The sequence below is a fragment of the Populus euphratica genome, unplaced genomic scaffold, assembly GCF_000495115.2.
Source record: "Populus euphratica unplaced genomic scaffold, PopEup_1.0 scaffold126.1, whole genome shotgun sequence".
NCBI classification, from domain to species: Eukaryota; Viridiplantae; Streptophyta; class Magnoliopsida; order Malpighiales; family Salicaceae; genus Populus; species Populus euphratica.
In genome coordinates, this window is record NW_011500016.1 from 167645 (window position 1) to 183030 (window position 15386).

The 15386-nt window shown below is 32.3% G+C and overlaps 1 protein-coding gene across 5 annotated transcripts; it reads right to left on the minus strand.

The window, feature by feature from the left end:
* Positions 1 to 3967: 3967 nt before the first annotated feature.
* LOC105141687 (spindle assembly checkpoint component) lies at positions 3968 to 13972 on the minus strand. Of its 5 annotated transcripts, none has more exons than XM_011048988.1 (10): positions 13763 to 13972; positions 13285 to 13454; positions 13138 to 13200; positions 12972 to 12991; positions 12795 to 12839; positions 5784 to 5845; positions 5182 to 5315; positions 4951 to 5039; positions 4316 to 4450; positions 3968 to 4244 (listed from the first exon to the last, which is right to left on the minus strand). In XM_011048988.1, exons 1-9 carry the CDS (start codon positions 13833 to 13835, stop codon positions 4318 to 4320), a joined length of 789 nt encoding a protein of 262 aa, XP_011047290.1. In that variant the 5' UTR covers positions 13836 to 13972; the 3' UTR covers positions 3968 to 4244; positions 4316 to 4317. The 5 variants fall into 5 exon arrangements, with proteins under 5 accessions (XP_011047290.1, XP_011047292.1, XP_011047291.1 ...); XM_011048990.1 differs by having other exon boundaries at positions 4056 to 4165; XM_011048989.1 differs by having other exon boundaries at positions 4056 to 4198.
* Positions 13973 to 15386: the final 1414 nt, after the last annotated feature.

Consider the following 15386-nt stretch of genomic DNA (forward strand, 5'->3'; position numbering starts at 1 on the left):
TTTATTACTTCGACACTCCTATACTTGGGAGAAGACATCAACCTTTTAGTCGTGTCAATGAACATTTGTGCAATAACTGATAATTTATTGTAATTCGTGTAACTATCTCCTAATGATTGACCAATTAAAATAAAGAACAATAAATAACCACAATGGATTGAATCCATCTGTACATAACACATGATGCATGTTCTTTGTCTCCACTGAATAAAGATGCACATTGTTAAGGTGTTTCTAGGCTTCACCATCGAAAAGGTGCATCATTACTTCATCCTTTGCATCATGTGATTAGTGTCATGTCATATGCTCAATAATCTTTGGTGACATGAATAACCTTTGCAATTTAGATATGGTTGAGAAGTATCTAAGTTTTCTATGTGCAACATGAGTAATTTCCCTATTAGTTATACGTTTATAACAAGAATGCTCACGTATTTCACTCTCGATCAACTCTTTATTTTCAAGGTAGTATAATATGTAGAAGTTTAGATACATGTTAATTTTTTGGTATCCTAAATCAAGGGGTTTCATTATGAACTTAGCAACATAGAAGTTCTCTTTTAGTCTGTTCTCTTCAGATAAAATGCTTCTCACCTACTTGATAATTTTATCATAATTGGCCTCACTTAACTCATGATCTATTTTGATGTTGAACATTTATGCAATAGCTGATAATTTACTGTAATTCGTGTAACTATCTCCTAATGATTCATCATAATCTTTTTTTTAAAAAAAAACCAGTTGTGTCTATATTAGATTCTTCATCTATAATTGAATATTAAGCGACATGATCCTAATTCATTCTCATTGCATCCATAACTATATTCTTATAATAATTACTATTATCATCTACAACTTCATGCATGTTCTTAGAATTAGAAATTGACCCAACCATCTTTTCCACTATGATATTATGAGAAACATATGATTTTTTTGTGTGCATATCAACATGAGTATTTCTCCATAAACTTTTTTTTTTTGTAGAAGATGCATCGTTATAATATATGGATTAAGAAAATTTTTATTTTTACATCTCTTACATGAACATCTAATACTCACTCTACTAATATTTTTTCAGATTAGATAGTACGTAATTAATAAAACTATGAACCTCATTACAATAATTAATCTATCCTCTGCAACCCTTGTAGTGAATTTCTATATATCTATGAATGACATCTATTACATACATCAAACCTATATAAAATAATGATGACAACATGTATTAATTACTACATTAACTAAATAATTTGCAAAAATATTGATTTAGCTCAAATTATTTGATCTATTTTAATAGCACTTTTAATTCATTATCAATTATCTGCATAAATTCAAATTTCTACATAATTATAAAAAAAATTTCAACTCGACAATAAAATTGACAAAATATAAGATGGATTTGTTAAATAAATCATTATTTATTTCATCATAAAATACCCAAGTCAAAAATTCAACATAAGTCATCAATTTACAAACAAATATAATTTTATAAAATCTAAAACAAGCCCTAATATGTACAAATCAAAAATTCATATAATAAATTTGTATGAGAAAAACTATAAAATAAGTAAGTATCCAAACAAAATACATACACTACAAAAAAAAAGGGTAGATTTGCATGTTTAAAGTGAAAAATCCTTAATAAAATTTAAATCTGAAGACATATGCTAACAAATTGAGTATTGTGATCGCCAGATATGTTATGAAATGTTAAACCATGTTAAAATTGGAAAAGAATAGGGTGGTTGTTTGTTACAGAAAAAAATGCATAAAAAAAGGGCTCAATTTATAAATTAAATATCAATGATGGCATTAAAACAAAATTATTTTATCAGTAACTTCATTGATCATTTTGTTGATAAAACTATCATGACGCTGTACGATTTACATTTTTAAATCTCATTATAATACCCTTTATTGTTTCTTTGGTATATACTGATGAAATTTTTTTATCAATATGTACTGATAAGTATAAAAATAAAAAATTCTATTATTAAAGGTTATCAGAATATACAGACATAATTTTTTCTCTAATATTTTCATTTATACTTGCTAATTTTCTAATAGTACGGTGGATATATATACATGTATAAACTGGATCCAATAAGCAAATAAGATTTAGGTCATATGATAATTATTGTTAACGCCTGGCCCTTTTGTTAAAAATAAATTAGGGTTAATTAATATGAGGCAGAACGGCCCTTTTGTTAAATTAGGGTTAATTAATATGAGGCAGAAATATAGTTAAACAACTACAAACTTGCACATTGCTCTTGTTTTCGAAGAATTTACATTTGATTACCTATAAATTAAACATTTTTTTTTTAATTTCTCAATGTCAATTCCCTATTCTTTTTTTTTAAATAATTTATTAAAGAAAAAAGCCAATAAAAACTAATGGAAAGGCTTAGTTTTTTTTTTAGAATTATGGGTATTTATGATTGGGATATTTCCTAATATGTTGGGTTTCAAATTATTTATTTAACTAGATATTTCACTCATAGAAATTGAAAATGGTAAAGGGAGAGAGTTGAGAAAGAGAGAAAAGAATATGTATTTTTAAAAACCTTTGAATTGATTCAATATTTGTAAATAATTAGATGATATTTAATCTTTAGAAATGGTACAAAAACAAATTAAAATAGCTCATAGATATTTTTAAGATGACCGTAAGATGTTTGAAGGTAGAAATAGTGTATAAATTAAATTTAAAAAACCAAATACAGTGAGCCCTAATTTTTAGGCGGCTTTTAAGTTTTAAGTCGTTAAAAAAATTGTAGAAGTGGCAACGCTTCGGTACTTTCTTGTGCCTTTCTTTTTTAAAAAAAAATTAATTGTGGTGTTCAATCTAGAAAAATATTTAAAAATATAATAATAATAATAATAATTTTTTCAAATACTTTTTACTTGAAAATATATTAAAATAATATTTTTTTATTTTTAAATTATTTTTTATTTCAATATTAAGGTGATTAAGAATTAAAAAATAATTTAAAGCAAAAAATAAAAAAATTAAATTTTTTAAAAAATATTTTTAAAACATAAAAATAGATAAGTCCTAAATACTAGGATTTACCACACACCCAAACACAACTATATTTCTTAATTTTTTTATTAACTTTTCAATATTTATTATTTGCTTGAAATAATTTTTTTTCTTAACAGTTAAATAAATACATGTCAGGCATGCTGAACTATCTAGAGCCCCACATCTAGTCTTTTTAGAAAAGCAGGTATATGTATTTTTTATTATTTTAATTCTATCAATAAGCATGGGTTTTTTAATTAAAATTTATTTTTTAATATTAAATTAATAATAAATCATTTTTAGTTTTTTCATATATTAAAATAAAAAAATTAAAAGTTCATAAACCAAGAAGAGGTAAATTTAGCATGTTGGCTAGGTATTAATAGAAGAGAATACCTTTTGGTTTTTTTTTTTTTTAAATTCCATTATTTAAGATAAGTTTTTTTAAAAAAAATTATTCTTTAATATTAGTTTTTTTTTTTTTAATTCCATTATTTAAGATAAGTTTTTTATAAAAAAAATTATTCTTTAATATTAGGTAAATTAATTTTTATAATTTTCTTCGTAAAATAAAAAAATAAAATCAACCCAATAAAATCATAACTTGATTAATGGGCCTTTCTTTTATATCTTTTTTTTTTTGTTTTCAATTCCATTATTTAGCATAAGGTCTTATTAAATTTTACCCTTTATATAATAAATCAATTTTTAAATTTTATATCATATAATAAAATAAAAAATTAATTCAACCCAATAAAATCCATAATCTAAGTTATTAAACTCAACTGTTAAAGCTCAACAGTTAAAGCTCTAGTCAATGGGATCCAAAATGCCCCAGTTTTTAGTTATCTTTTTTACTTTTTACTTTTTAGAAAAGAAATTCACTTAGTAGGTTTCAAAGTGCAATTTTAGATGAAGTCGTTGGAAAGTAAAAATTGATTAAATGAAAGTGACTACCATCTGTTAATAACTACATGATTTGTTTCCTTTAATCATGTGTCATAAGGAACGACCAGAGGCAGAAATCTAACTCACAAATTGAAATACTATAGGATACATACTGGAAAGGTCTACCATGAAAATCTAAATGCCAAAAACAGTCAGAGAACACCTCTCCACTTCGGAGGCCATCAGACGCTTCAATAGAACATAGAACAATAGCTTCCCAGTCTAATTGTGACCATCAAAAATTCGACATAGTAACACATGCTAATAACTGCAATTTCCAAATTTCAGTGCAGATTTTGTATATAGTTAGGATGAAGCAAAAACAAGTAGAATACTCACAATCAATTTGCCTCGTTTGCCTGAAGAACGCCTCCCAGGGCCTCAACATTATCTGCACGACAAATGGGACATATGCATCTATCCTGCAACTGCTCACCAAGGGAAGCACAATTCTGTTCCAACTCGGAAGTCTGCTTGTTTCCAGTCAAAGATGTTTAAATTTTGTGCATATTCATCATATATTTTACTAGAAATGTTCCTGGAAAGCATCGCAGTCCACTTTTACTTTTGGTATACAAAAAGTTTCAGGTGTTTTTCCCCCCTTTACTGGTAAAAAAAGTAAGAATAAAAAAATAAATGCTCTTTTTCATGGTTGAGATGGTAGAAAAATAAAATTAACTCACCATTTAACATCAATGAGTTATGAGCTTCAGAAAACTTCTAGAAACATCTTGGAAAAACTGCTCATAAGTAGCTTATAGAAACATCTTTAAGAGCTATTTTTGTAAATGGCAGTTTTAGAAGGATGAAATTCCATGTCAGTTGTTCTAATGGGCAGCTCATATGTCTCGGCATTACTCTCAATATCATTTACCATTAACTAACTGCCTGGATACTCATCTCTCTCCTAGAAAGAGTATGGTTAGTCATGAACAGACAGCCAGTTCCACACAATGTGATGTTTGTAAGGATATCTTGTTAAATCCTGCAATAGTTCGGTTTCTTTCACTATCACATCCACCAGAGAAACCTTCCTCTGAAGGTCAACATATTCCTCCTGGACCTGCGAAGAAACGGGTAGCTAAAATTGTTCTCAAAGAAACCTTTCATCGACTTTTAGGTAGGTAGAATTGTTGAGGAGGCACTCTAGAATTCTTCTATAAACAACAGAAAACATGTATAAAACTCTTGAACCAACTTCTTACCTGCTTTAGAATATTCTCCTCTGCTAGGTATTCTTGTTCCTCTTTAATTATTTGAGAAGCTACATGTGCAAGCACATCCTTAAGAGCTCTTAGATCAACACCAGTGACTACCTTCTTTTCAGCTTTGCAGTCTGCTCATGAAATAAAGGCAGAAATCCCTCAACATAGAAACCAAAGCAACAAGTACCAATCTATATCTCATTAAGGAATGCATGAAGGGAAAAGGAAAAGACAATAGCGGTTGAATAACCACAATGCATACAACTGCCTTGAATTTTTCAAGTACCTATCTGACCTTTTTTTCATGGATACAACAGTTGTCTATATAATCTGTTGTGATGAACATGATATTTAAATGAAAGCAAGCATAAAGTTTTGAAAAACAAAACAAACATTCCCAGAACACACCGGTAGTATACAGTACAGTTCAGCAAGCCTGCTTCCATGGGCAAAGATGCTTAGAAATTTTACTGTGTGAAAAAAGATGTTGAAGTCCACTCAAATTACTCATGAATTAACATCAACATAAAAAAATATAAACACTAACAGATGGAAACAGATTCAGCTGCTAGAGCTGTAAATATTCTATACAGGAGCATCACCTGCTGTAGTTCCAAAGCTGCTCTTTTTCTGAGATTCGAGTCCTTTTTCCGCTTGGAATTTCCTATAGTAACATATAAGTTGACAAATTAGTAGTTTTCCTCTACTACCAGAATGTACATTCAAATATAAAGTATCACATTCATATTATTCATTTAAATGGAGAGGACAACGAAGCAAATAGATCAAACTGTTCTGTGAACTTTCCTGTATCGAGAACAGGGAACAATTATGAAGGATATCCCATATAGGTAGTCATGTTAAAATTGTAGATCAGAATTATATTTTCAATAGTTTGAGATGAGCAAAAATGTTAGGAGATATGAGGAAGAAAATCTACACCTATTTATATATTACATTCACACAGCATCCTCTCTGCAGCTTATCTGAAATGCCAGCACTTCTTTTTTCTCTTTTGAATTTTTTTTCCCTCAAATTTAATTTGAGAAAATAATTCTAATATCCGCATTGCCTTCTAAAGATACCCATATATTTGCTTTCACATTTTCTCACAAGGTGCACTGGCATTAAACCATGAAATGCACAAGCTCTTGATTTTCTTTTCCTGCTTTTCTACTTTTCTGTTTAATAAAATGACAGCGGGATGTTCTCGAGCCTTAAGGCCAAGCTAAAAGAATCATGCATCCAAGGAATGCAACAGTTTAAGAACTTAGAGAGAGATTGGTTTAAACTCAAACCATAAGATAAGCTAATAAGGTTGTTAAAGGTCATAAAAGCGTGGGTAATTCAGATGGAATGCGGTTGAGTCATAAAAATCCATGCTGTATGCAATTATGAAAGGGGGGATTTATGCGTGTATATAATGCCAGTCCTTGATATTTCTATAAAAAGCAAACAAGAAGCAGCCCGAGCATACCCTTGACTAAGAAAAATTTGCTTCAAATTCAAAAGACTTGAATGCAAAACTAATAGGTAGTGATGAATATCAAAACTTACACAAACCAGTATAAATTTTGGCAGCAAAACAGAGATGAAGCAGCTCACAATGGCCAGGCATTTTCTATTCATAGATGTTCAAATGGTTCGTAATGAAAGGTGAAATTGGACCAAGTTGTCCTACACAATGTTAGCTGGGAAACACGGTTGCAAAAGAATTCAGCCTATATTACAAATTGTTAATCAACAACTAACAGAAGTTGTTGCTATTAATGTGCATTAATTATGAAAGAAGCATTTGCAATCTACTAATCAACAACTTCTGTTAGGATTGTTGCTATTAATGTGTATTAATTATGAAAGAAGCATTTGCAATCTATTCTAAAAAAAAAGGATGCTATTGTTAAAAGGCTATAATGATAGATGAGTAATTATCAAACAAGTTGTACCAATCATTGACAAAATGATTGCAACCCATATGTTGTCACTATTAGTATCATAATTTATGGTCAAGTTGTCTTGTTATTGATACCTATAAATAAAAGTATTATTTGAGAGCAAAAGTGTGTGTGAGAGAGAGAGTGAGAGTACGAGGAAAGGAGAGGAGAGAAAAAAAAATAGCTGCCAAGGCAGTAGCCGTGCTACCTTGTGCAGTAGCGTGTAAAAACAAAGGGAGTTAAGTTGAGTAAAGTGATCCTTCTTTTTCATGTGTGTTGTAACCCTTTCTTTATTTATCTCTAATAATATTGACTTCTCTCTCGTAGATGTAAGCAATTTGTTAAACCATGTCAAATATTGTGCTAATATATTTAGCCTTCAATAGGCAATTATCAGAATATCACCGGTTAGGATTCCCAACAATTTTTTCCTCTGATACCAATTACCCCCTTTGTCATTCATATGGGCAATTGTCATCTTGCTTCTTCAGCATAAGCTTGCATCCCGCGGCTCTTCCAAGCTTACCATCCTGAGAGTGTCTTCAACCAAGTTTACAGGTACTTGTCAAACCTTTCAATCACCAGAGTCACCCAAGCACCCATTTGCTCACTCCAAATGATAATTTCAATCAGATGATTTACCATATCTTATCTGAAGAATGTTAATGCTTGTTTCTGGGACAACATTCCCTTCGAGCGTATCAGTCATGCTCGGCCCGGAATGATTTATCAAGCCTCACACCAAGATTTACAATATCTTCTCAAACAGAAATTTCTATTTCCAAGTACAATAGTCACTATTTGAATATTTTAATGTGATCATGAGCTCACCACTCTTTCAAGAGTCTACTCATCCAGGAGTGGCATCCACCCTTTGTTCCACCCTATAAACCACACTTTATTTCTCTGTGAGTCTCTCGCTCTTAGTCCTAAAAATTCAGGTAGCTCTCCACCTTTAATCATGGGGGCAACCATTAAAGGTTGATCCATATGTCTTTATCCTCTGATTGTTACGATGTCATTACCGAGCTCACCATCTTGATAAAAATCAACTTGTTCTAAGAACCTGTGTATGCCCTCTGCTTCTACATAACAATCGCGTCTTAATGCTCCACAAATCATCCACTTATTATCCAAGGTAAATGTTTTCTAGCTCATTGATCTTTAATATGAGGCAATATCCATGAAAATCAATCTTGCATTTGTTTTTATACTTATCATAACCACTTCATTGGTTATCCATATACCTGTCCACTCACATCTAGTCATCAAATCAGCTCTGGGGGGTTCTGAACTTAAGCTCAAATCATGGCCTTCACACCTTTTATAAGGTGTCTTCGTTCGTTGTTAGAGGGTGATCTAAACATGGGCTCATATTATGGCTCGCACACCTCTCCAAGGTGCCTTTGCTTTTCATAGGCGATCGCATTCTTCTTCAATTGAGATGCTTCAAAATGGCTCAAAAATTCTCTATCACCATATAAACTATGGTAGAGATCACTATCACTGATCACATAGAAAAAAAGAGTTGCGGTACACTCCTCGCAATCCTCCATTTCAGTTTCTATGTTTGGAGCTTCTACGCCTTTTTGCTTAATAGCTCCACCCACACTAACTCTCTTTTGGTGTCTTTGTCTTTCATAGACAGTCGCCTTTTATCACAGGCATTTGCACCCCCTCAATTAGATGTCTCTACAACAACTCATCTTTCCATCCTTGCATACATTGAAAAGGTCTTCGCATGTTGCCTTCAACAAGAGCACAAGAGACTTCATGTTGTACAACTTCTACACGGTCTCTGTTTTAAGCTTCATCTGGGAACAATTCTTTTCCTTGCACCTGTTATCTCATTACAGTACCTCATTAGATCCTACGAGTACTCCTGCACAATCTTCGTGTGCCTTCGTGCAATTTTTGTCCTCCATCTCCCTATTCCTTGCTTATGTTTGACAGCAACTAATCTTGTCACAACATATATTCAAGTCGAAATAAGGTGTCAATCTTTATGCTCTTACTGTATTTCTCTTCCATTATCAGAGTCTTTATCAATTCTCCCCTCAAAAATTACAGTCACCGAATCTAACTTCTTTTTAGAAATCACTACTTTATTAGATCTTTAAACATACAGAACCCAACTGTTCCTTTATGTCGTCATCTTGCTAGTCTTCAACAGTTTTATTACAAAATATTACATATACAAAAATAATATCGTATGAATAATCCTTCAACTAAGTAAGTTCCCAGGAAAAACTAGAAGGGTCACATTGGTCCCACTTAAAACCCGATCTTTTAGCCAGAACTTCTTAAGCCATATCTATCTATCGTATTGTCTTTCTGTATATACAGTCATTCGCTAGCTTTGTTGTAGCTTTCCTTTACAAGTGATCTACAATATCTTAGTTTTATACCTGATTTCTCAATATCTGGCGAGACAAGTGCTTAAATTCGTCAAGATTGATCTTCATTAATTTTCACTCTACACCTCTAATTGTCCACATGATCGGGTGTTCAGAATGTCACAATTTTGCCTCCCCTCAAGGCAACCAATCCACTTAGCAGTTCAGCACATATAATAGGACAAACATGTGTAATTTCTTATTCATCTTCATCGACTACCATGATGACCTTCAAATGCCTCCTGATAAGACAATCTCTTTTAATAATTCACCACCATCACTTTTGATCAAAATCTCAATAATCGAACCGTACCATTGCATCCGAAACGATTAAATTAGCTCGAAACAAGTCTAAAATCATCCAAATCGCATTTCAAATAGCTAAGATTTGATCAAAACAATTCTAGCTTAATAAGTGGCCCAGATTCAATATCAGATTCGGTTGCACATAGGATCAACCATATTGGATCCAATACCTCGGCTCGCGGCTTGGCTCAACTTAACTCGCAGCTAATGACGTGGCAAGTAGGTCCCACTGTGCTGACATGTCAAACGACAGGTTGCTGACATGGCATGCCAATCTTGCATGCTAACACCATGATGATGCCATCCCTATCCTAGTTAATCACGTGGGTCGGGTCATCAGGTATTCAAATCAAGTCAGCCCATCTGAGCGAAAAAAATACGTGGGGCGTGCCTACGCCCGTGGGCAGCCTCCTCATCAGCGCATCTGGGTGTGTACGACCATGTACCGCATCATAATTTTTCACCATTTTCACCAATGTGCTCGTCTCTTTTTCCTCTACATGGTGGTATGGTCAACACACAATTTTGACAACTTTTATTTTTTAGTAAAGATCAAACACCACTTTAAACTAAATGTTTTGATACCAATTGTTGAGAATTCCGATCGGCGATGTTCTGATAATTGCTCATTGAAGACCAAGCACATTAACATAATATTTAATGTGGTTTCGCAAACCACCTATATCTACGGGAGGAGCCAATATTATTAGAGATAGATAAAAAGGGTTACAACACATGAATGAGGAGGATCACTTCACTCAACTCAATTCTCTTTGTTCTTACACACTACTGCATAAAGCAGCAGGGTTGTTGCCTTAGTAGCCAATCCTCTTTCTCTCCTCTCTTTTCCTCCTACTCTCACTCCCTCCCTCACTTTCTCTCTCAAATAATGCATTTATTAATAGACATCAAAGGTAAGACAATTTGACAATAAATTATGACACTAATAGTGGTAGCACATAGGTTACAACCATTTTGTCAATGATTGGTGCAATTTATTTGATAATTACCCACACAATATTGTATTCTTTTGACAATGGCATCCCTCCTTTTTAAAATAGGCCGCAAATGCTTCTTTCATAATTGCTGCATATTAATGGCAACAATTCTAACAACTAGTACATCCCAAACTTACAAGCTGGGGGAAGGTTCAAGAACCCAAAACCGTGACCCGTTGCCTGAAGTAAGGTCATTATCAACCCCCCCCCAAATCAAAGGTAAGACAATTTGACAATAAATTATGATACTAATAGTGGTAGCACATAGGTTACAACCATTTTGTCAATGATTTGTGCAACTTATTTGATAATTACCCACATAATATTGTATCCTTTTGACAATGGCATCCCTCTTTTTTAAAATAGGTTGCAAATGCTTCTTTCATAATTGTTGCATATTAATGGCAACAATTCTAACAACTAGTACATCCCAAACTTACAAGCTAGGGGAAGGTTCAAGAACCCAAAACCGTGACTCGTTGCCTGAAGTAAGGTCATTATCAACCCCCCCGGACCCCAATAAGTTTTTCACAAGTGTGTGATGTCTGTTTTGACAGTATGATTCATTTTAATAATAAACATTAAGATCCTAAGAGAGGTTAAAAAAAAACAATATTAGCAAGTAGGAATATTAGGAAGGAAAGGGAAAAGAAAATTAATTATTAAAGAAATATCAGCATGATGGACAATGAACGAAACTTTGGTTCTCCCTGTAAGGCTTAACAGGAGACAAATAAAATGGAATCTAAACTAAGATAAGTTTTCTGATACAATGATCGAGTTTAATGGTTCATGTATCCTTCACTGCCCAAGATAACCATATCACCCCAAGCCACCACACAAGTAATCAGAACAGATACTATATGGGCTTTTAGTCCAGTATAATTACTTTCCTCTTTACAACTTAAAATTATCATATGTCCTTGTAATACCAAATTGATCTGGTCATAGCAATGCTTTTACAAGAAAAAAGGATGTAAATGATCCCTCATTGATTGACAAAACAACATCGATTGACCCAATGATAGCTAATGAGTAGCTAACAAATGTCCACCTGGTCCCACTTAGACCTAATTCTCTAATTTTGAGAAATTGAAAGGAAACACATGAAAAAACTAGGGGGATAAAAAAAAATAGTAACATATTTGTTGAATGTAAAAATTACTGAACTAATAGAAAGGTTGTGATCTTAAAAAAAATTAAACCTGTTAAAAACTAAAACTAAAGAATTAAGAAAAACCAACAACTTATTTTATCAAGACAACACCAACTTCCTAACTAAATAAAAAACTCATCATAAAATTACAACCTGGATCCACCACAAACAAACCCAAGTAAAACACCACTACCACAAGCTCAAACCAACTCAGTTTCTCTTCCACATGAAGAACCACCACTGCCACATCTAAGTTGTATACCCAAATCAATCTACTACTCTCAACTACACAAATGCTCGCTTAGATTAGTCACAAATCCACATCATGTCAATTTCACTGTTACAACCTCAACGCCTTCCTCTAGTCCCCGATCACAACAACACAATTGAACCATTCCACTGCTAGATCCACAGCAGTTGACCGTGTCAACCAATAATATGGCTTGAGCAACAAATTCAACCAGTCAACCTAACAAGGATCTCTAACAAAAAGATTTAATGAGCTACCATCCATAGTGATAGACGGGTCAATTATAGCATTTTTCATGTAGAGGGATTGATCTGACCAAATCAATAAGGTACAACGATGTATGTTTTTTTAATCCCTTTCTCTACAGTTTAGCAACTAGATCAAACCAATTAACATATATCATATGCACTCACACACACAGCAATTTATTTTTCAAGAGGAAACGTCTCCAAATAAACATGAAATTAACCAAAGACGAATGCAACTGTACACCGGGAAGCTACATGTACAATCTGTTAATGCAAACACAAATTCCCAATCAAATTTACACATGTCCCAGTAAGTGCGACTAACCTTATCTTAGTATTGAGCTCAAACATCTGGCGGATAAACTCATCTCTACATGAACAACAAAAACACGTTAAAGAAACAGCAGCAATTAATACGACTGCTTAAATCAATTTCGATGAGGCAATGGGTCATGTGATCAGAAGTAGCAGAATACTAAGTAAAATAAATAGCAATCTTTACCGTGAAGCCCCTTCTTCATCCTTCATAGCGCCCAAGCCCAGTGTCCCATACAATTAGGTGAACAAGAATCAGAAACAGAAAAAAAAAGACTGAAAAAGCGCAAGTAATCTCACTTAATCCAAAATAAGAAGAAAAGGAGAGGAAAGCAACACGCAATAATCACTACCTTAAGACCCTCTACTTCAGATCCAACCGAAGATATTTCATCTTGAATCAGAGAAATCCTTGCCTGGAAGTATTAAAGACGATCTTAATTTAAGAAGAAGAAGAAAAACAATTCAAACTGAAGTAAAGCAGTATAAATAAAACAAACCTCTAGGGTCTGAATAGATACGTCGTTGAAAGCCAATTGAAATTCGTAGCCTCTAAGCTCTAGCTCAGTGGTTTCTTTGAAACGCTTCACCTCTTCCATCTCTGCATTTGCCGCATCCAATTGACATCCAAGCTCTACTATTCGGTTCTTTAGCCCAACCACTCTTCTCTCTACACAAATTTACAACACCGGAGAAAAATTATAAAACAAAATAAAATAACAAAACATATAATATTTGCCTCTCAATCGATAGATTTTCCACTATTTTCCCGCATTTTCTCGAGAAGCCTGTGTTTGGTAACCAAGAAAGTAGGAAGTCAGCATATGAATCCCTGGTTACTTATTCCTTCCAATTAACGGTACCCAAGGCAATATGGTTTTGAATGAGATGAAAGGAGGATTCTGTGAGATTTAATTTCTGTTCCCTTCATTTTCTCCGAAACTAAACGAGGAAAAGTACAGGGGTAGAGGCACTCACCTCCTTGTGATTTCTCGGAAGCAAAGTCACGAATTAGGGTTAGGAGTTGCCTTTGTGGATCGGTTGCCGCCATTGTCTGTTTCGCGCTTCTCTTTCTTCTACGAAATATTACCTTCCAGTCTTGGAGAGAATTGTAGTAATTAATCTTCGTTTCCAATTTTGCAATAGGTTAGTGGAAACACGCACTTATTTACGTGGTGTTTGGCGTAAACTTCATATCTTGATTTAAGTTAGTTTTTTTATTATTTTTCGTTATAAATGCCGTCTTTAGCATAACTTTTGGATTTAGATTTAAGTTAGTTTATAAATTTTGACTAAAAATAGTTTTATGATTTAAATCAAAAGGTTGATCGTAAAATTCAGTCAATTATATTTATTTTAAATTCAATTATAGATTCTAATTAACTTATGCTTGTTTGTTTCCAAGAAAATAAATTCTTGAAAACTATTTTCTCTACTTTTCTATGTTTGGTGAACATAAAGAAAATTAATCAAAGGAAACTCAATTCTGGTCAAAGGAAAACAAAAGGTTTTATGAGAGGAAAGTGTTTTTCTTTTTTTATTTTAAGGAAAACACTTTCATTTCTCTTTATTAACAAAACGTGCACTGTTTTGAAATATAAATATCAAATTATTCTCTACTCCCTCGCTTCTTCTCTCTACTCTCTCGCTTCTTCTTATCAAATTATAAATATCAAATTATTCTCTACTCTCTCGCTTCTTCTCTCTACTCCCATCAATGGACTTTCTCAATGTGCTAATACCAACCACTCTTTCTTCACTAACCCCTACCTACTGCTTGTCTTCTTGATGACCTTCTTTATTTTCTGAGCTCTAATAAAAACAGAGAACAATATCATCCAATCTTTTTTTCGTTGATGGCACTAAGTTAAAAGATCCGAATTTGGGTGTGAAATCTTGAGAATAGGTGTTGAATTGGGTGTCAAAAGTGAAGGAAAAGTTTGGTGGAGTGAATTCTTCAATTCTGTCGAGTGCTATAGGGCAGCTTTTTCTCCTATTGGTTTCTCTGATTGTTCCTTGCTTTTCTTTCTTGAGTTCTTAGCTTGAAAAAGTAGCTTGTAATAGTGGGTCTTGGCTGGAATCTTGATTTTTGAAAGGTTTTTCAATTTTGTTTTTCTCTGCCATTATTCAGGGTTATGACTCATGAGGAGAGAAGACATAAAGATAAATAAAAATATTTTATTTAAAAAAATTATAAAATTTAATTTTTAATGAATTACCTATACAGGAAAAAAAGAAGCAATCTTTATCTAAAAAAAATATCAAAATATTTTTTATATTTATTTAATTTAAAAAAAAATCTCCATACCAAAAAACCCAAAAATTTAACCCTTACTTGGTTAAAAAAATCTTTAAACCATAAACTAATTTAGTTTTCTTCATATATAAAAAAAAAAACATATTTTAAACTTTTAAAATTGAAAAAAAAATTAATAGGTTTTATTTATGAAAAAGTTTACAAGATTATATCTTTATAATATTATATGGCATATATAGTTATATTTTATAAAATAAGCTATATATAAATATAAAATATAGTAAAAAAAATTCATCATTACACTTTTTAGATTTTATTTTTTTATTGTAAGTGATTAAATATTTA